This window comes from Quercus suber, unplaced genomic scaffold, assembly GCF_002906115.3.
Source record: "Quercus suber isolate HL8 unplaced genomic scaffold, Cork oak 2.0 scaffold_500, whole genome shotgun sequence".
Taxonomy (NCBI): domain Eukaryota; kingdom Viridiplantae; phylum Streptophyta; class Magnoliopsida; order Fagales; family Fagaceae; genus Quercus; species Quercus suber.
Window position 1 is genome coordinate 56,167 of NW_027069949.1, and position 23,012 is coordinate 79,178.

Here is a 23,012-nt window from a genome sequence, read left to right on the forward strand (position 1 = left end):
GATAAGACACAGAAAACTAAATGGTTCCAATAAAACTAACAATTCGCTATGCATCGTTGAGTTACATAGTTATGGATGGCAATGGAACACTCTTGCGGTATTCAGCAAGTGCCCACAATGGAAAAAGGTTTCTATACATTGGATAGTGTAACATGCAGTTCTTGAAGAAGACTCCAGTGGTTTCCTATCATAACATGTGATAAGTGGTTAGAAAGTATTGTAAGCAAAACATACTACATATTTTATTTTTCCTTTCTCCCCTTTCTACCTGAATTCTGAAATAGAGAGTCATTCTTCAATAGTTTTCCTTACGGCAATAATTGTAAATAAAACTAAAGCATTGTAAGTAAAACTAAAGCATAATATACTACATGTTTTAATTCTCCTTTCTCCCACTTCTACCTGAATTCTGAAATAGAAAGTCATGCTTCAATAAGTTGGGTCACTGTGCAAAATACTGCAAAATATACTAGACAAGGGAAAAACTATTTTCCTAAGTGCAATTTTTCTTGTTAATATCTTTTTATTTTTATTTTATGTTATTTGAAGCTATGCCAAATAAGAGGATACCTGTTGAGGGAAATCACCATCTTCCATTTGAGAATTGATTATCAACTTTGCTGCGCGATGTAGAGGTTTTGGGTCTATTTTAGCCTATTACAAGTAAAACTGTATCTGTTAGAACTATTCAAGAAAAGCATATGATACCACAAAATGTAATAAACTGTTTTTGAACAACAGACTAACCTGTCCAGCATGAATAAGTCCCATCATTGCCCATGCAGTTTGTACCACATTTGATCGATTTCCTTCTAAAGGTACATATTCCTATATAATTAAACATAAAGAGTTTGTTATTTTAACTTTTTGTCAAAGATATTATATAGAACTAGTCACATATCCACAAGATTCATGAGAATATGTCATTATTTTTTAATGACATATAATATGTTATCTATTTTCTAAATATTCGCAAGATAATATATTACCACCAATCATCTGTAACAAAATATTTTTCTCATGTCCTAATGATGGTATCTTATTTTTATTTTCTAAAATATTTTTTTATTTTCTAATTTTTTCACATTAATGGTGTAACATCTAAAAGCTTTCTCTATGAACTTAGTTCATCCAGAGGAATCATGATAATACTTTTCTTACCTTTTTTTTCCTTCTACATATATATTGGGTGCATTTAGCATCATTTTTGTAACATTTTAGTTAGTTGTCAAGCTTGCAAAATTATTTAGCCAACTAGTATCTCAAATGTCTAAAACTCAAGTTCAAAGATGGAACTCGAGTTTCTGAGACTCGAGTTACAAGTGATAGCAATCTGACATGGAAAAAGAAATCTACGTGGAACTCGAGTTCCATCATTCTCTACATACATTTGTTCCTCTTCTTCTTCTTCCTTCCAGATCTGGTCCTCTATTCTTCTTCTTCTTTTTTTCCCTTCCGGATTTGGATCTTCTTCTTCTTCCTTCCGGATATGGTCTTCTGTTCTTCTAAATTTGGTCCTTTGTTCCTCTGTTCTTCTTTTTCTTCCTTCTTCAGATCTACTTCTATAGAACTTGAGTTTAAAAAACTCAAGTTCCACGTGGATAAATTGTTCCACATCAGCACTAGAACTCAAGTCTCAATGACTTGATATGTTAGTTTTATAATTAGTTTCAAAACCATGCTTACTAACAAAATATTTTTTTTTTATAGCTCTTTCACAAAATGTATCCTCGTGATTTTTCTGATTAAAGTACTAACGAAATAGTTGATAAAAATTAATGATAGTTTGGAAAATTTCCCCCTATTTGTAGGTATCTACTACATATGGGTCCTTACATGATTCCCATCTAATACAGAGTTTCTAAATGTTGAATTACAAGAAAATTTGGCACAGAATAAAGCCAACAATGGTTGATTAAATTCAACCTTACACCCTCCAAACTCCTACTCCAACAAGGCTTTTTGGAACCGTGTCTTGTTTAGCTCTTCGGATCCCGCAATACGCCCGATTGCATCCGCCAAAACTTGGCTTCTTCCAATGCTTCCCAGCAGTACCAAAACCTCACTTGACACTCAGAATGGGTGTGGTGAGTGTTTAGGCTATCAACCTCTCAAGGATATGGAAATGGAGAGGTAGGAGTTGAGGAAAACCACAATGGATTGTGTAGAGAATTGTGGGTATAACAATCTCTCACTCTCAAGGGTTGTGGCTAGAGTTTTCTCTCTGAAAGCACTCCTCAATATCTGTGGGTAATATGGGTATATATAGTGTGGTTAGGGACAGGGTGTAACAGATATAACAAATTGACAAAACAGAATATTTCATGGGTATCTCGCGGGAAAGCCTTACCCACGAGACACTCGCGAAACCCAGCTGTCACCATCTGTCATAACTCTTTGCATTCCAGTTATGTGCTGAGCACATGCTTCACTTCGCGGGAAGGCTTCTCGCGAGCTACCCGTAAAAACTTCTTTTCTCTTCACTTTGCCTTGAGTCTTCACACTCTCTCTCACACACAACTCTTATAATGAAATCCCACAGAAAATACAGGGTATATAAGATTGAACATAATTACAATCAAATTTGGCACGGAATTAAAGCCAACACAAAATAGTTGTAAATCACAACTTTATAGTCACAAACAACAATCTTTTCATATAATATTGTAAATCTTACTCCCATTTATTCAGGTGCATTTAATAAACTTCTATACAGTCATCAAATTGCTGTGAAAGAGAGAGAGAAGTTATTGATGGATAAGATACAAAAAACTAAATGGTTCCAACAGAACTAACAATTCGCTATGCATTTGAGTTACATAGTTTTGGATGGCAATGGAACACTCTTGTGGTATTCTGCAAGTGCCCACAATGGAAAAATGTTTCTATATGCTGCATAGTGTAACATGCAGTTCTTGAAGAAGACTCCAGTGGTTTCCTATCATAACATGTGATAAGTGGTCAGAAAGTATTGTAAGCAAAATATACTACATATTTTAATTTTCCTTTCTCCCCTTTCAAAATGAATTCTGAAATAGAAAGTCAAGCTTCAATAATTTTCCTTACTACAATTATTGTAAGTAAAACTAAAGCATAATCTACTACATGTTTTAATTTTCCTTTCTCCCCTTTCTATCTGAATTTTGAAATAGAAAGTCATGCTTCAATAAGTTGGATCTTTGGGCAAACTACTGCAAAATTTACTAGACAAGGGCAAAACAATTTTCCTTAGGGCAATTTTTCTTGTTAATATGTTTTTCTTTCTTTATGTTATTTAAAGCAATGCCAAATAAGAAGATACCTGTTGAGGGAAATCACCATCTTCCATTTGAGAATTGATTATCAACTTTGCTGCTTGATGTAGAGGTTTCGGGTCTATTTTAGCCTATTACAAGTAAAATTGTATCTATTAGAATTATTCAAGAAAAGCATATGATACCACAAAATGTAATAGGTTAGCACAAAAAAAAAAAAAAAACCCACAAAATGTAATAAATCATTTTTGAACTAGACTAACCTGTCCAGCATGAATAAGTCCCATCATTGCCCATGCAGTTTGTACCAAATTTGTTCGATTTCCTTCTAAAGGTACATATTCCTATATAATTAAGCATAAAGAGTTTGTTATTTTACTTTTTGTCAAAGATATTATATAGAACTAGTCACATATCCCTGAGATTCACGAGAATATGTAATTATTTTTTAATGGGATATTATATGTTATTTATTTTCTAAAATATTCGTAAGATAATATATTAGCACCAATCATCTGTAACAAAATGTTTTTCTCATGTCCTAATGATGGTATCTTATTTTATTTTCTAAAATATTTTTTTATTTTCTAATATTTTTCACATTAATGGTGTAACATCTAAAAGCTTTTCTCTATGAACTTAGCTCATCCAGAGGAATCACGATAATACTTTTCTTACTTTTTTTTCCTTCTACATATATATATATATATATAGATATATTTTATTTATTTATTTATATTTTAACATACATAATGAAAAGATATTAATTATGAAAAGATAAAAAATCAGAAGGCTTATAGATTGGTGAAATCCTATCTTGTTTGGGCATGAAAGATAGCTTTCACCCCAACCACCATCATCTTTTTGTGTTCTAAGTAGAAAATCAACAGCTTTGTGAATAGTAGGACAATTGTGGTAAGTCTTGCTGGCTGCAGCCAATCCACCTAGTGCAAACCATGTACCATATATAAAACAAATTCCCCAAAATCGATACCTGTAGAGAAGATTCATTACGTAAATTATTCTGTAGTATACATCTATATAGAGCCAAAATAATAATTATAATAATACATATTTAATGAACCATACCATGAACCATTAGGCCTCTGTGTGTCTTCAATGTTTCTAACCGCATTTCTAATGGAGCTGTCAATCTCTCTCTTCCTATGCTTTGGGTGCAACTTCTTAAACAAAACAAAAGCTTGGATTGTCGATGCAGTGCACTCAACATACTCATGCTCAGTAACAATATCCTCCAAGAATTCTATGGGATTAAGCAACTGAGAGGGATAGCAATTACATGATTAATTTTTCATAAATATATGATTCAATAATCAAGACTTAGTTCCAAAATTTGTGAGGATCAACTATGGATCCTCAATAGACTAGTAAGTTTCGACAGCCACCTGTATTTTTTTTTTGGCGAAAAGCACATTTTCGTCCCTACATTTTCACACGATTTCCATTTTGGTCCCTAAATTTTTTTTTTACCGCTTTTAGTCCCTATCCTGAAAAACGCCTATTTTTTTAGTCCCTGCCGTTACATCAGAGACGGAAAATGCTGACGTGGCAAACGGATGGCACTGTTGGCTGACGTGGCCATTAAAATAATAATAAAAAATATTATTTGGTATTAAAAAAATTTAAAAATTAATTTATTAATTTTAACTAAATAAAAAAAAATTAAAAACAGAATTAAAAACAAAAAATTACATGGATTAAGATCTAAGAGGGTCACGAACAAGAACAACAAAACCACAAATTCAAATCCAAGATCACAATTTCAGATATAAGAATACAAACTCAAATCTAAAAACACAAACTTAGAAATTAAAATCCAAAAACTAAAATCTCAAAATCACCATTTTTTCAAACCCACCAAAATCATCAATCCAAACAAAAAAAAAAAATCTCAAACTCAGAAAACCCATCTCAAGCAAGCAAACCCAGCAAACCCACCTCAAGCTTGTGCTCGAAGTGGTCAAGGCAGTACCCATATCTCTTTCTGTGAAGATCTATATAATCTCCTTGAGGCTAAAACAACAACAACAAAATTAATAAAACCAGTACACACAAAATCATCTATGAAATTAACAAAAGGAAACTGTGAAGAGAAAGAGAAGGTTGAGAAAAGTGAACCATGGGGCAAGATGAGGGAAGAGACGGCTGGGTTCAGATCGGCGGCGGTGGCGGAGTGCTTAGATCGGTTCGAGGGAGAGATTTTTGGGAGCTGATGAGTCGGGATGGGTTTGGGAGGGGAAGGAAGGCGAAGAGACGGGATAGGTTTGGGAGGGAAAGGGAGGTGAAGAGTCGACTGGGTTTGGGAGGCAAAGGGTCTTGTGGCGTGCTCAGATCGGCGGCGAGATGCGGGAAGAGACGGCTGGGTTCAGATCAGCGGCGGTGGCGGAATGCTTAGATCGGTTCGAGGGAGAGATTTTTGGGAGTTGATGAGTCGGGATGGGTTTGGGAGGGGAAGGGAGGCAAAGAGACGGGATGGGTTTGGGAGGGAAAGGGAGGTGAAGAGTCGACTGGGTTTGGGAGTTGTGGCGTGCTCAGATCGGCGGCGAGATGAGGGAAGAGGCGGCGGCGTGCTCACATCGATATTTACGATGGGAGGGAGGAGAATCGGCATCCGACAGTGGGAAGAGATTTTTGGGAGCTGAAATAAGATCGACCAAGACTCATGTTTGAGGTGGTTTGCTGGGTTTGCTTGCATGAGATGGTTTTTCTGAGTTTGAGATTTTTTTGTTTGGATTGGTTCCATTATATTTTTGGATTGATCTGGTATTTTGGGGTTTTAAGGATTTGATGATTTGGCTGGGTTTGAGAAAATGATGGTTTTGAGATTTTAGTTTTTGGATTTTAATTTCTGAGTTTGTGTTTTAGATTTGGATTTGTGTTCTTGTTGTTCTTGTTCTTGACCCTCTTAGATCTTAATCCATGTAATTTTTTGTTTTTAATTCTGTTTTTAATTTTTTTTACTTAGTTAAAATTAATAAATTAATTTTTAAATTTTTTTAATACCAAATAATATTTTTTTATATTATTTTAATGGCCACGTCAGCCAACAGTGTCATCCGTTTGCCACGTCAGCATTTTCCGTCTCTGATGTAACGGCAGGGACTAAAAAAATAGGCGTTTTTCAGGATAGGGACTAAAAGCGGTAAAAAAAAAATTTAGGGACCAAAATGGAAATCGTGTGAAAATGTAGGGACGAAAATGTGCTTTTCGCCTTTTTTTTTTCAATAAATATATTTTATCTGAAGCCATATGACTCATATTGTTGTTACTTTCTTAATTGGCATGTCTTATTTTTTCTTAATTCTATTAATAATATTTTATGCTCTCCCTAATTTTTTGTTCTCTCAACTTGAATCAACTCATTTTTTCTCATCAGTGCACTAATCGCTCTCCTATAAACATGACCAAATATCTAAAGTGTCTATCTCTCATCTTTAATCAATAGGTTGATATTCATCCACAGGGCCATTCTTATTGATGAAAAGATAATTAAGCATTAATTTCGACATAGATAATTTAATGTATTTCCAATAGACTTTTTCAACATCATTCCAATATGATTAAGGTACTAACATCAACCATGCCCAGCTCCAGCAGGCTCCCAAGCTGCTAAACCACCATTTTTCTCTGCATTGTCAACATAAACATAGTAAAATACAAGGAAATAAACAAACAACTAATTAATAAAATTAACAGAGTTCCTTCAAAGTGAATTTCATTATGCATAAAGAGTTGATTTTATTTTTTTATTTTATATTTTTAATAACAATAGAAAATACTAAAACTAAAGATAATTTTGGGGAAGAAGCTTTAGAAATAAAAGTCTCTCTCAATTTCGTTATTATTTTCTCTTGTTAAAAATGTTGATCCATAATAATGTTAGTTATTATAGAACCACAACTATTTACCACACCATTGAACACAGCTATCTTTATGTGGTAAACGGTGGTTGGTTGCCTATCACATTTACATTGACCCATTACTTTTTCTCCACCACTCACACTTAGTCACATAGAATAGTTGTGGGAAAAGTATGGTTGTAGAATTATTTAAATGTAACATAAATGAACTATACATGCCTACAAATTCAAAATAAGTTGCATAAAGATACACTACTAGGGAAAGTTAATCTTCACCCTGTAAGGAAAGCAGGATATTCACAGCATAAACAAGGCTCAGGTNAGTACATTGGGTAGACTAGGCTTGGAGGGTTTTTTTTTTTTTTTTTTTTTTTAATTTTTTATTTATTTTTTATTCGTGTACTTCATCTTTATTCTCTAGTGAACCGATTTCAACTTGGAGGGTCGCGGAGAGGTTTTTTGCCGAGTTCTTCGGTTTCCTCTTCAATAACATGTCTTGGTTTATCTTGTGTTTGCATCTCTCTTCCCTCACTCTTGTGCTTTACTTTTATTGTTTGTTGTTCATGTTTATGCACTAGAGTAGTATCGATTCATTGCGCACATTTACTCTTGTTCGGCACTTTGATTAAGTAAGAGTAAAAGCAATCTAGTCGTAACTTTTAATTAGGGGTCTAAACAAGCTCTTGTGTTATCACATAAATCCAAGCTTTCATTGATGTTTTATTTTTATTTTTATTTTTATTTTATTTTTATTTTTTTAAACAAGGTTTATTCATAATAAATCTAATTAACAACTTGAGTTTAAAACTTATTAATTCTATCAACCGGAGTCTAAATTTCCCAACACATATAATAATTGTGAGAAAAGTTATGGTCCTAGAATTATTGTAATAATGTAACGTAAATGACCTATTCATGCCTACAAATTCAAAATAAGTATGCATAAAGATACACCACTAGGGAAAGTTAATCTTCACCTGTAAGGAAAGCAGGATATTCACAGCATCAAACAACCGCTCAGGTTCCATTTTCTCACCAACAATCTCTGGTGGCATCATTGAGAAAAGCAAGCCGCACTGTAAAGCAAAGGAGAATTGGTGACAAACGAAGTGATTATGGGTAAAGGGAAACACTATTTTTCAATCAAGTATTAAACAAAGTTAGTTACCTTCAAAGCTTCTGCAGTGCAATCAGAAAGTTGTAATCCTTGATCTTGATCAGAGAAAGTCCATGATCCTTTAGAAATGTGACGATACATTCTTCTAAAGTCTCCAGAAGGATTGTCCTTAACCTTTACAATGTTTAAGAATTGAAAATCATATCTGAGATATTTGAATCAATACAGGGTAATGACATTTTTTAAGAATTGAAAATCATACCTGTGATATTTTTATGAAGTTGTGCCCTTTTGCCAATACAGGTCCAATTTCATTAGTGAGATCACTAGCAAGAAGAGCTTGAATAGTCAAGCTCGCATCCCACAATTGACTACCAAAACTCTGCATATAGATGACATAAATCAAGGTAAAATGTTCAATATAAACACAAATTTAAGTCTTCACAAAATAGGTAAAATGTTCCACAATTGTTTTACAAAAACGTGTACTAACCTGCATCTTGATTCCATCTTCAGCAATCCATATGAAATCTTTCATCCTAGCAAGATGTTTCTTGAAATAATCCCCATTTGGATCTTCAATCCAACAAGCAAGCAAACATATTGCCTGTTAAGTGCAACTGGCTTTAGTATTGATGTTATAAAGCCTAAATTAGCCATGTTAATCGATATTCTTGACTATAGAATCTAATTACCTTTTCCACTACTCCAACGGTAATGTATCGACTAATCTCATCTTCATAATGAATATGCTTCATTGTTACTTGAAGAGCCTTCTCTCTGACCAACTTATTTAAGGGCCAACGAGTAAGAAGAGGCTCAGTTAATACGTATAGACTATCCCAAAGCAGATCTTGTAACCAAGGATGGGGATAGTAGAGATCCTCCTGTAATAATAGTTTTGAAGAACCAATGCATATGAAGAAATTATAAAGAGCCTATATGTGAATGCACACATATCGACCATGAGGATAAAATTAGGTAAACTCACCTTCGCGCATAGATGCCGCACTTTCTTCCATTTAATTTCATTGTAAGGCTGAGTATAGAGCTCCTCCCTTAATTGAAGAATTAGAGGTGTAATTGGACCAACAAATCTTTTCCCGTATATGTACGAAAAGGGCATGTACACCAACCGACAATAGATCCACATTTTGGCTACAGTTTAGGCACAAGAGACCCTTGATATAGTTTTAACTAAAATAAAAATATAGAAAGTTCTATTGTCGAAGAAGAGTAAATCCTGAGCAGTTGCAGAGGCATCTAATAGAAGGGCAAACCTTATTTCTACATTATCCTAACTGTGTTCAAAAACATTCCACTATGTAAGAAGGATCAAAATTACAAAGAATTGTAAAATATGATCTATTTAATGAAGCAATAAGTACATATTGTGTGAACCTGGATGAATGGGAAGAAAAGAAGGAAGGAGCCAAAATTCTGGTGGCATTGGATTGCATCCAGTCCATTCAAACACGCCAAGTATCTACAACATTGCAAAATAGAGTTAATTACCAGCAAATAGTCATCATTCTTGGTGAAAGCAATGCAATTAGATTTTAATCTACAATACAAATTATTATCAATGTATAACTATAATTTGATATGAAACTTTGCAGAAAAAGACATACGGAAAGCCAGTTCTTTCCCCAAGAGGGTATGTGTGTAGCACCACCACGATCAAGGATCCACTTCCGTGCTCTTGCACAAGCATTGTCCTCACCACCGTCAGGTCCTTCCCCAAGTATACGCATACAAATGTAGTTGAGAACTGTGCCAAACATGATGCTGTGACCTTCCAAGTGTAATCCCCAGCCACCATCTTCATTCTATTTTAATAATGATAAATTAATAACATAGCTTTTTGCTGAATATTTTTTAGCATAGTTGTTATACATGAAGTTTGAACTTAAAAAAAAAAAAATTAAAATTAAAAAGAAGAAGAAATTAAAGACTAAAGTAACAAATTCCACAAAAACTCTAATTACTTATTCTATAAAACATCAAAGAATATGTACTTGATGATTGTATACGTAACGAAGGATTTCTTTTCGATATTCAGCAGGGAACATTGTATTAAGATGTCCTGTAATGTAGCAACATATTACCTGCATATTTTTTGGATTTAATAAAGAAAATTAGCAGTTAGATGAAGATGAACACCAAAATGATTCAGTGGCAGGCATGTCATTAACTAGTCTATGATGATCACAATTTTGAACAATAATGACAACAATATAACTCACAAAGGGTGGAACGAAAAACATCGGGCCAGCATTTTCAGCGGGCCAGTGACCATCACTAGACTGCAAGGCTGCAGAGAAATGGACAGCCCTCCTCAATGCATTTGTGGCCTTTTCATCAGTGATTTCTTCTCCATCCTCTATCTTTTCTGGTGGAATTGTTTGTTTGAATTTTTTCTCCCTCAAAAACTGCAATAATTTTGTAAATTAAAGAAAGGATGGTGTCAGTGTCAACAATTTCTAAGGCTTTAGAAGTAAGAGCAGTAGCAAAACTGACTAATACCATAGAATTTCATTGAGCAATGACACTTTTTAACCAATTCACTTGAACACTAAAAGATACCAAGGTTTGTTAGTTTTTTTTTTTTTTTTTTTTCCCCCTTTTAACGAATCCAATTCACTTTTTCTTAGTGCTTTGTTTCGTTCTTGTAAATTTTAAATACAATTGGATCCATAATATGTAACCAGTACATCTAATTAGGTTTTTCTTTTTTCTTTTTTCTTTTTCTTAAAAAAAAAAAAAACATTAGGTTTTTCTAACTTCAATTGGGTAAAATTAATATAGATTTGACTCATTTGAGAGTAATCAATGAATTGAAAACATTTTGAATTATGATTAGGAATTAGAATAATTTGTCGCTTCCAATGATCTAAGTACTTTGATCTCAAATTTAAGGTTCACATATGAAATTAAGGTTTCCAGTTGCAGGTTCAAAGTTTTAATTTCATGTGATCAAATGATTACGGTCACTTAGTTTAGGTGTAATCATAGGCGGTTTTCTCTTAAATTGATTTTAATTTTTTTAATTTATTTATTCTTGATTTTTCAAAATGAACAATATCTATATGGAATTAAAGGTCCTAATGGAGTTGACGCATGATTAGCTATAGCTAACTAAATTTATGTTAGGATTAATTTATACTATTAATAAGACGATTCCCTTGTTTTGTCTTCAACTTTTGGTGTACCAAAATATCCTCATACAAATTCTGAAATAACATATTCTTTAGTTTAATTTTATTTCCTACAAAAAAGCAAAAAGGTTAAACGAGTAATTCTATCTCACGTACAATTTTTTTTTTTCAATATCTGATTCTTATTTATATTTGATATTTATTTGAATTCAAATACTTCAATTATATTTATAAAAAAAATACTTCAAATATTTTTTATAAAAAAAAAAATCAATTATGTACGTACACAAGAAAAAAAAAACAGTTTTTTCGCTCCTACAAAAAAGCAAAAAGGTTGAACCGGTAATTCTATCTCACATAACAAAAAAAAAAAATTCAAATATCTGATTCTTATCTATATTTGTTATTTATTTGAATTCAAATACTTCAATTATGTTCTATATAAAAAAAATAAATAAATAAAAATTCAATAATGTACGTACACATGGATTTTTTTTTTTCTCTCCACCCATTTGTATTCAAATGTCTGATCCTATCTTTATTTGTTATATATTTAAATTCAAATACTTCAATTATGTTCATCAAAAAAAAAAAAAAAACAAAAAACCACTAACTCTCACGTACAAAAGGAAAAAAAAAAAAAAAATCAATTATGTACATATACAAGGGGAAAAACAAAATGTTTTTCTCTTCACCCATTTGTATTCAAATGTCTGATCCCTATATGTATTTATTATCTATTTGAATTCAAATACTTTAATTATGTTTATCAAAAAGAAAAATACAAATTTACTTCTTCAAAAAAAAAAAAGATCCCACTACCTCTCACGTACAAAAAAAAAAAAAAAAAAAAAAAAAAAAAAAAAAAAAAACAAAACGTATTTAGCTAAAAATAAATTTTTTTTTTTTTTGGGTTTCAACTATGTTTTATCAAAATAATAATAATTCAAATACTTCAATTATGTTTATCAAAGAGAACAAAATACCAAAAAAAAAAAAAAAACCTTATTCTCACGATCAATTTGTATTCAAATGTCTGATTCCTATCTGTATCTGTTATCTATTTGAATTCAAATACTTCGATTATGTTTATCAAAAAGAAAAATACAAATATACTTCTTCAAAAAAAAAAAAAAAAGAACCACTACCTCTCACGTACAAAATGAAAAAAAAAACAATAATAAAAATAAAACGTGTTTAGCTAAAAACAAATGTAATACTTAGACGTTTTTCAGTCTTATCCCAAAATTTTTTTTTCTTTTAAATTTTAAATTCTTTAAAATATTCCAAAATTTTTTAATCCAAATTGTATACAGTTATCACAAATCCTCATCCATCCACACTAACGTTTATCATCTTTCTTTGTTCAAATCTCAAANTTTAATCCAAATTGTATACAGTTATCACAAATCCTCATCCATCCACACTAACGTTTATCATCTTTCTTTTGTTCAAATCTCAAATTTTTTTTTTTTTTTTTTACTTATCACAATTCTTATCCCAATCGATAAATTCAAATGTCCAATTGGTTTTCAACTTCTTACAGTACAAAATTGCCCTCATTTGAACATGTTAAAATTGCATCCATACTAGGGATAGCAATGTAAAATAACTACAACAACCCACTACTATCTCAACTCTCTTTAGCCACTATCACATACAAAAGGAAAAAAAAATCTTTTATTTTTACCACCCATTTGCATATCACATCTCTCACCTTCCTACTTTACATGTTCATTCTAATTTAACAAACCCACCACTTTCATGTCAGAATCAAATGCAACAACCTTTAAAATTGGCCTAAGAGCACCCATTAATAAGACCCTATTTCTACTTATTATAAATTGTTTACTTGTGTGATTGAATATGTCCATATCCACATATGTGATTGCTTTTTAGTATCCCACCTACTTGAATTTAATTGCAGCAGATTTATTAGGAGATTAGACGTGGCAAACGGGTAGTTTAGGTCGGGCTAACCGTATTCCAAGTCAAAATGATTCATTTTAAGCGGGTTAGGGATGGGTCAGGTTCATTAGATTGTGGGTTGGGTGGGTCGACCGATATTTTTCACATGAGCATTTTACTTTAAAGAAAAATAAATGTATTTGCCATTTGGACAGTAATGCAACAAATGACTTGATATAAAATGCATTACTTTGAATTCAACACTAATATAAAAAATGAGTTTAGTTAAACAAATTAATACTTATTCAATAATTTTAAAATTATACAAATTCTAACATAACTTACTAAACAAAATAGTGCAAAAGATAATTAAAACAAACACACAAGGTTTCATTTTTACTCAATATCAACATCCCAAAACATAAAACAAAATTGCAAATGCCTTATTGGATAACTAATTTGATAAAGAATTAAATCATGTAAAAAATTTTCAATCTTGAAAGCTAATTTTAAATTCTAATATCAATTGTGGTTGGCACTCTATTTCAAATTGAGAATGTACATTAAATTTTGATTGTTTACTTATTAATACATGGTTTCTTTTATGAAAATCATGTCATTGTTAAGCAACACACACTCTAGAAAATAACATAATTTATTTTGAAAAGTCGTTTATTTTGGATTTGAATTGTTAAAATAGGACTAAGCATCCATAATTTATGCTAATTTCATTCGTATATTTTGGCTTCACTCTTTTCATACTATTGAATGTTTCTCATCTATGTCTATAATTTTAAATATATGTTTTTAACTCTACTATAATCAAATTATCTTGGCATGTATTTTGTTATTTGATATTTAAAATCTTTACTCATTACAGAATGCCTCAATCATTCATATTTCGATTCATTTGCATGCAGTTATGTAAAGTTCTCAATTGTTTCCTTAAAGTCATTATCTAAATGATGTTAAACAAGTATTTCTAAATGGCATTATCCAAATAAGGTAAAAAAAATTGATGTACGTTTTTTTATTTATTATTTTTATTTATATATATGTATATATATAAATTAATAATAATAATGTCCATTACATATTGCCAATTGAGTTTGACTTGTATATTGTAAAACTCACAACAAACAATTAAATCAATAATGTCTTAATGTTTTTCTACAAAAAAAAAATGTTTTAAAAATGGTTCAGGTTCAGGTTGATCTACGAAAAAAAAAAAGTTGAGTCAGGTCACTGGTCAACTTGTTTGTGCTTTGAGTAAAAATATTTGGATTTGAGTCAGATATTTTCGAGTTGGGTCAGCAAATTTTAACCCATTTTGCCATATTTACCTAATGTATTTTATTTTGGAAAATATCTATTACTACAAAGTATTACATAACTTTTTTGCAACAACTATAACGTGGCAGAGTGTGAATCATGGAAAAAAAATGGCGAATTCATGTCTAAGTGATAGGCAATCACTTATAGTATGTCACATTAAAATTGTGGAATAGTTTGTGGTCTTAAAATCGCTCTATATTTTGTGGATTGTACATGAGTGTAAAGTTGTGATTTACAACTATTTTGGGTTGGATTTAATTCCGTGCCAAATTTGATTGTAATTTCTTTAATCATTTTTCCCTGTATGTATGTGGGTTTCTGATTTTAAGGGATAAGTGTGAGATAGTGTGAAGACTCAAGCTTCAAAGGATGAACAAGTGGTTTTCGTGAGTGCCTCATGAGAAGCTTATCCATGAAAGAGCCACATGTAAAGCACATGATTGGAAGATGTAGAGTCATGCTAGGTTGGAGGTTTTCGCGAGTGTCTTGCGAGTAAAGCCAACCCATGAAAGACTCTTGAAACTCTCTGTTTGGCAAAAAGTGAAGTTTTGTTTTACCAAGTCTTTACCCACATTATATATATCCTCATTACCCACAAATTATAAGAGTACTTTTCGGAGAGAAAATCCTAGAAAATACACTTGAGAGTTAGAAATTGTCATACCCACAATTATCTACACATTTCCTTGTAGTTTTCCTCAACTCCTACCTTTCCATCTCTATACCAAGTCTTTACCCACACTATATATATCCTCATTACTCACAAATTGTAAGGAGTGATTTTCAAAGAGAAAACCTAGAAAATACACTTGAAAGTTAGAGATTGTCATACCCACAATCATCTACACATTTTCTTATAGTTGTCCTCAACTCCTACCTCTTCATCTCTATATCCTTGAGAGGTAAGTGAGATTTTGGCACTGCTGGAAAGCATTGGAAGGAGCCATTCATTGGTAGATGCAATCGGGTTGAATTGAGGGATCCGGAAAGCTAGAAAAGACAAGGGTTCGAGAAGTTAGTTGGTAACAGGAGCTTGGAGGGCTCAAGTACATAGGGTAGACTAGGCTTGAAGGGTCTTTTGTACTTGGAGGGTCTTTATTCTCTAGTGGATCGATTTCGACTTGGAGGGTCGCAGAGAGGTTTTTCGCTGAATTCTTTGGTTTCCTCTTTGATAACACGTCTCGGTGTTATCTAGTATTTGCATCTCTTTTCCCTACTCTTAATCTTTCCTTTTATTGTTGATAATAGATGAACATGGCTTAGGGTAGTGATAACAGTTGTTTGTGCTTCTTTACACTTGTTCTACACTTAGTATAAGTTAGAGTAAAAATGATTTAGCCGTAATTTTAATTTGGGGGGGTCTAAACAAGCTCTTTTGTTTTTACACAAATTTGAGCTTTCACTGAGTTTAATTCGAAAGCATTAAATTGCTTTGGTGGTTGTGTCATTTAAACTTAAGGACAAAGTTTAACTAGGAAATTGGTTGTAACATTAGACTACAACCTTACTTAATATATTTTGGAGGTGAAATTTTGACAAATCTACCATTGGATTACATCTTCTTCTTATATCATCTATACTTGCAAAAATTTTAGAAAATTAAAGATCAATAGCTATATCATTAATAAATTGTTTAAATTGAAAATTTTTGTAATTTAAAATTATGCATAAAATATAAGCTTATAAATCATATAGTAAATAATATTCGATTAACACAAAATTTGACATGTGTATTAAGAAAGTAAATAATCTATAATTTAGTTATTAAATTTTCAAAATATGTAGTAATGCTTATTTGATTGAGTAAGGTTGTAGTTTTAGGCTATAACCAATTTTGTAACTAAACTTTATCCTAAACTTAATACTTATTTATTCTTTTGGCCTACTTCTCTCATTAATTCATTATTATTTTTTTTTTTAACAAAGTTTAGTTACAAAATTCATTGTAGCTTGAGGCCACAACTTTACTGAATATCTTTTTATTGGAGGTGAATTTCGACAAATCCATTGTTGAATTACATTTTCTTCATATATCCTCTATATTTGTAAAATTTCTAGAAAATTAAAGATCAATAGCAATGTCATCAAGAAATTGTTTAAATTACAAGTTTTGTAGTTTAAAATTATGCATAAATATAATCGTATAGATCATATAGTAAATAATACCCTATTGGCACAAAATTTGACATGTGTGTTAAGAGTGCAAAGAACATGCAATCCAATTGTTAGATTTTTAAAATATGTAAAAATGTTAACAATATTGAGTAATGTTATAGCCTTAGGCTACGATCAACTTTGTAACTAAATTTTGTCAAATTTTTTATATCTACTTAATATAATTTTTTTACTCATGCGGTTATGTATGACTAATATCCACAATCTACTTCTCTCATTAATTTATTTTAAAAGAAGTCAAGTTCCACTATGATAGAAAATTGTGTTGCAATGTATTCAAAAACAATTATTGTATTTATTATTTTGTTAATAATTTGTTAATACAAAATGGATATTGGTTTGGATTTTTATGGAAAAAAGTATTTTCAAACTTTGACTCACCTCAATTAAGATTCTGGCTTTCCCCCGTTTCATATTAACGAAGGAAAACATGAAAAGAAGAAGAAAGTAACAGTTATATATCAAGTAAATTAACCTTGATACAGAAAAACAAAATTTGAATCGTAAATGATCTAGCTTACTTTCAGAAACAAATGGAGGAAGAGAATCTATAACTATAAAGATGCGATTATTACTAAAAATAATAATAATAATTAGTAAGTGAAAATTTCAATACAATGGTTGAACTTCTATATATAGGATGTATTGGATTTAACCATACAAAATACAAAGTTAAAAACTCATAGCTAAAAAAGCAAAAATCACTACTTGGACTGTGGAGAAAACCATATCAGTATAAATTGGAGAGAGGAGAGCTAGGACGATAGGAGGCTTGAAGGGTACCTGCATTCGCCATATAAGATCACTGCTGGCCCTGACTTGACGTCTATTCTTGTAGAAATTTTGGCGAGCCTCTTCAACCTCAGCTCGCTCTTCTGGGGTACCAGCTTCAGGGTCAAACACCCATGTTTGTCTTCCAGCGAAGTTATTTGTGCTAAAGAGGTAAGGATCATTGCTACCCTCTCCTATCTTCAGCCTCCACATTCTGTCTTAGCTTCAATAGAACTGCACGGCTGCCAGTGACTATGACCAATCTTTCAGCACTCATAATTTTAACATCAAAGTTAGGATTGTACAAAATAATTATAACCCTTCAAAAAGAACTTCTAAATGACCATTTACATTATATACATATGGGTCTACCTCAAGATATTGTGGTGTTGCACTTCTCAAGGCTGTAGCACTCAAGGCAGGTGTTGTGTGTCTGGAACTTCAGACCAATGTGGAATTGGCCTACAAGACAAGACGAACAAAAGTAGACCTGCGTAGTTTTGTGGTCTTCCATCGGCATGTTGAAAGCTCCCTTTATATAGAAAAACCTATACCCATTTGTTATTCTCTCTCCCTCGGCTTAAATGTTAACATATTAACATTAATTCGTTGTCTATCTCTCTAGCTAAGCAATTAAAATTAAAATATTGATTATTTAGTGTGATTTAAACCCATGTTTATTTTTTAATTTTTAGAGAGTTTCATAACCTATGGCGTATGTTTCTAATTATATATCTTTATCATTAAAGCAAGACACTAATCAATTTTTAGTGTATGCAAAAGTTGAAACAAAATATCTTATGCAAAGTCAAATGTAACGTAAAATAAAAATATTCCTTATAGGATTTTCATAAATAATAAAACTTTACTAAATCTTACTTTTAATTGTCCCTTTTTATTTAATTAATTTTCCTCTTTAAAAAAAAAAAAAATCCCTTATTCATAGGGTTTCATACTTCTCTCTAATGTTCAAAAAATTTTATTTCACATTTGAAATCATTTTCAAAATGTTATTTTCATCTATCTCCATTAAGAAGATAGATGTTAAGTCAATAAGTCAATTAATATGATAGTTGGTATAATTAAAATAAAAAGTATTACGTCCATAATATTTATACAACACTTTCATAACAGTAAGTGCTATTGGTTCTATAAAGTTGTAATTTCCAACTATATTGTGTTGGCTTTAATTCCATACCAAATTTGATTGCAATTTCCTTAGTCATTTTCCCTGTATGTATGTGGGTTTAATTGTAAGGGATAAGTGTGAGAGATCAGTGAAGAATTAAGCTTTAAAAGTTGAACAAGTGGATTTCGTGACTAGCTCGTGAGTCCTTCATGAGAAGCAACCCTTGAAAAGGCCATGTGTAGAGCACATGACTGGAAGATGAATAATCATGCCAGACTGTCATTTTCGTGACTGTCTCGTGGGAAGGGCCAACCCACGTAGGACCCACGAAAGTTTCTATTTGGAAAAAGTTGTGTTTTCCTTTACCAAGTCTTTACCCACACTATATGTACCCTCATTACCCACAAAGTGTAAAGAGTACTTTTCAGAGAGAAAACCCTAGAAAATACACTTGAGAGTTAGAGATTGTTATACCCACAATCATCTACACATTTTCTTGTGGTTTTCCTTAACTCCTATCGCTCCATCTCTAGATCCTTGAGAGGTTGCTAGCCCAACCCGTGAAAAGGCCACGTGTGAAGCACATGACTAGAAGCTGAAAACTCATGATAGGCTATTAAGTTTGTGAGTGTTTTGCGAAAAGGGCCATCTCGCGAGGTACTCGTGAAACATTCTGTTTGGCAAAAAGATAAAGTGCTTTACCAAATTCTTTACCCATACTACAAATATTCTCATTACCTACGAATTGTAAGGAGTGTTTTTAGAAAGAAAACCCTAGCAAATACACTTGGGAGTTAGAGATTGTTATACCCACAATTATCTACACATTTTCTCTTAGTTTTCCTTTACTCCTACCTCTCAATCTCTACATTGTTGAGAGATTCTTAGGCCAAACACTTACCACACCCAATCTGAGTGTTGAGTAAAATTTCGATGTCGTTGGGAAGCATTGGAAGGAGCCATTTAGTGGTAAATGCAATCGGGTTGAATTGCGGGATCTGGAAAGCTAGTGAAGACAAGATTCCGAGAAGTCTGTTAATAGCAGGAGTTTGGAAGGCTCAAGTATATAGGATAGACTAGGCTTGGAGGGTCTTTTGTTATTTGTGTACTTCAACTATATTTACTAGTGGATCAATTTTGACTTGGAGGGTCACGAAGGGGTTTTTCGCCTAGTTCTTCGGTTTTCTCTTCGATAACATAACTTAGTGTTATCTTATGTTTTTATTTCTCTTCCCTACTCTTTAAGCTTTACTTTTATTGTTCATTGTGGTTGGATATGGCTTAGAGTAGTGTTATCGGCATATTGCGCTTATTTACTCTTATTACACACTTTTGAGAAATTAGGGTAAAAGCAATCTAGCCGTAATTTTCAATTTGGGGTCTAAAGAAGCACTAGTGTTTTCACACTAATTTGAGATTTCAACATTCTACAAAATTATTAAAAATATGAAAAAGAAAAAGAAAAAAGGAAACTAAAAATTAAACGCATTCTATACTTTTTTCTTACTTTCATTTTTTTTGCAACTCTTCCATGGCATGTGCTGTTTTGGTTAGCTGTGGCTTTGAAGAACAGAGAGATGTACTGTCAACTGCCTTAATGGATGTATATCAGTAAGATTTCCCTAATTTAACGCCATTGTGATTTTTGTTTTGTTTTTTTGTGATGGACTTGAAGCATAGAGTTTTTTCTTACCCAAACCAATTGAAGTTTATTTAGCAATTGTGTTTTATACGTGCAGGTTTTCTGGGGTTTTCTGGGGGTTTGGGTGGGTTATGAGTGCTGTATGATTTGACAGTTTTATATCATTAACATTTTGTCTAAACTTTTGATGATAGTTGGTTCTATTTCTACTATGAGCACTCTAAAATTATCACCCTATGTACTTTCTCTTTGTTTGGCTAAGATTGGTGACAACCGTATGGTTTATATAAATTATATAAAGTGAAATAGCTAATTTGGTATACGTTTAGCAGGTGGCATAGCCAACTTTATAAAATTATTGTCATACTACTAAAAAACTTTTTTTAAAAAAATGTATTTCTCTAGAAGGAATTTCATTATCCTATAACTAAAAGACTTCTTAAAAAAATGCAAAGAAGTTGCCACAATTCTTAAAAAAAATAATGTCGAAGATTAACACAAATAAAAAATAAAACGAAATAAGTGTTGTTATATCTTACTAATAGAACGTTATCATGATTTTTAACTAATCCTACGACTTAAGGAACAAGAATTATAAATGAAATAAAATATAAAATAACCTATGGCACCATGACAATTGACGAATTCCCGTGCTTACACAATTGACAAACTCCCATGTGTAAGCATAGGTTACATACTAGTACTAGTCTATATATATCTATATATATATATATATATATAGGTAAAACTGAGAGAAAATTCAATTAAATTTTAAATTAAAGTCCAATTTTGTGTCACGTGTCTTATCTAATTTTAAAATTTATATGTCAAGTGAACTATTAGGTGCAAAAGTCAAAGAGTCTAAACTCAATTAGATTCTAAATTGAATTTTAATTGGAGTTCGATTTTGTGCCACATGTCCATTCTAATTTTTTAATTTTTGTGGCAAGTAAATTATTTGGTGCAAACACTAAAAAGTCTAGATCTAATTTGATTCTACACACACACACACACACACACACACACACACACACATAGCTGACAGAAAACCCAATTAAATTCTAAATTGAAGTCTAATTTTGCATCATGTGTCTTATCTAATTTTTTAAATTTGTTTGTCAAGTGAATTATTAGGTGCAAAAGTCTAAGAATCTAAATTCAATTAGATTCTAAATTGAATTTTAATTGAAGTTCAATTTTGCATCATATATCCCATCTAATGTTTGTACTTTTGTGGCAAGTAAATTATTGGGTTCAAAAATCTATATGAAGATGCTAGTTATTGGGTTCAAAAATATGTAAAAATGTTATCTTGGGTTTTTATTTTTTAAACAATTTATATTCAGATATTTTGAATGTGAAGATATTGAACGTAACAAACTGCAATTGAGCTAAACGATCTCATACACCTATCTCCATTCAATTTAGGAGATACTATTTAACCTTTTTATTATTTTATTTTGTATTGTTTTTAGTGGAATTTTACAGACAATAATTGTGAATTGATATTGTATATGTAGTATCTAATAGCGATTTTCAAAATTATATACGTAATAGCAATGTAATGAAAAACTTAACGTAACCAATATTATGAAAATTGCAAGGAAAAACTATTTTAGTACTTCCAAATGTCCTGTATGTTTAATAATCCAAGCTAACATCAAAAGCATCACTAAAATTTATCATTCTTGTGTGTAAGTATGGGTTACTTAGTAGTATAAAAATAATAAACAATCATTTATAGTGGCATCTAACTTATGATTGCCATAAGTTGTGGGGGGGGGGGGGGGGGCAAAAAAAAAAAAAAACTGGTGCTAAATAGTTGGAAGATATAGGTGTATACATTAAATGGGAGGAATAATATTAATTAGAGAGAGTACTCTGTTTCATTTTATTCTTCCTTGAACTTTCAAATCAAGAATTAATACTACCTATACATATGTTTCACTTTTTTCTTCCTTGAACTTTCAAAACAAGAATTAATACTGCCTATACATACATGTATAACTGTATAAGAGCACTTATAGCAATGGTGCTATATTGGTATATTGGTATTTTATAGCTCCTCAACCACAAAAAGCATTCTCCAGCAGTGGAGCTAAACAAAAAAATATTATTTTAATCCCAGGCCCAATTAAAATAATAAAAGTGGTTCTCTCTCTTAGTCACTCTCATCTCACAGCTCACATCGTGCCTCTCTCTCTGTCACTCTCACCTCTCTGTCTCAATGTCTCCAACCCATGCCTTCGCCAAGTCCTCCATCCCAACGCTCACCCAACACCGATTAGACCCATTCGCCTCAGACCCGCACCGACACTATCTCCCCTAAGCCGCAAGCCACTGCCACCGCCCATCTCTTTATTCTCTTTGCTGTGATTGAGTTTTTTTTTTTCTTTTTTTTTGCTTTTAATTTTTTAATATGTATTTTGTGTGGGTTTGGTGGCTGTGGTGGTGGTGGTTGATTTTGGCTATGGTAGTGGTGGTGGTTGATTTTGACAGTGGATTTATGGATTTCGGTTGTGGTGGTGGTGGATGATTTTGGCTTTGGCAGTAGGTTTTGTGTATTTTGGCTATGAGTTTTGTGGTTTACGGTTGTGGTTGTGGCAGTGGCAGTGGGTTGTGGTTGTGGTTGTCACGGTTGG

General features: G+C 31.9%; 1 protein-coding gene across 2 annotated transcripts; it reads right to left on the bottom strand.

The window, feature by feature from the left end:
* LOC112000640 (beta-amyrin synthase) lies at positions 1-17,827 on the bottom strand. Of its 2 annotated transcripts, none has more exons than XM_065763265.1 (18): positions 17,612-17,827; positions 10,499-10,684; positions 10,271-10,360; positions 9,884-10,081; positions 9,654-9,738; positions 9,244-9,410; positions 8,948-9,139; positions 8,746-8,859; positions 8,515-8,634; positions 8,304-8,426; positions 8,113-8,211; positions 6,865-6,900; positions 5,248-5,259; positions 4,344-4,534; positions 4,069-4,248; positions 748-826; positions 571-654; positions 1-184 (listed from the first exon to the last, which is right to left on the bottom strand). In XM_065763265.1, exons 1-18 carry the CDS (start codon positions 17,810-17,812, stop codon positions 62-64), a joined length of 2,280 nt encoding a protein of 759 aa, XP_065619337.1. In that variant the 5' UTR covers positions 17,813-17,827; the 3' UTR covers positions 1-61. The 2 variants fall into 2 exon arrangements, with proteins under 2 accessions (XP_065619337.1, XP_065619336.1); XM_065763264.1 differs by lacking the exons at positions 1-184; positions 571-654; positions 748-826; positions 5,248-5,259 and adding exons at positions 2,745-2,938; positions 3,302-3,385; positions 3,518-3,579; positions 4,709-4,728 and having other exon boundaries at positions 4,049-4,248; positions 4,344-4,532.
* Between the last annotated feature and the right edge of the window lie 5,185 nt (positions 17,828-23,012).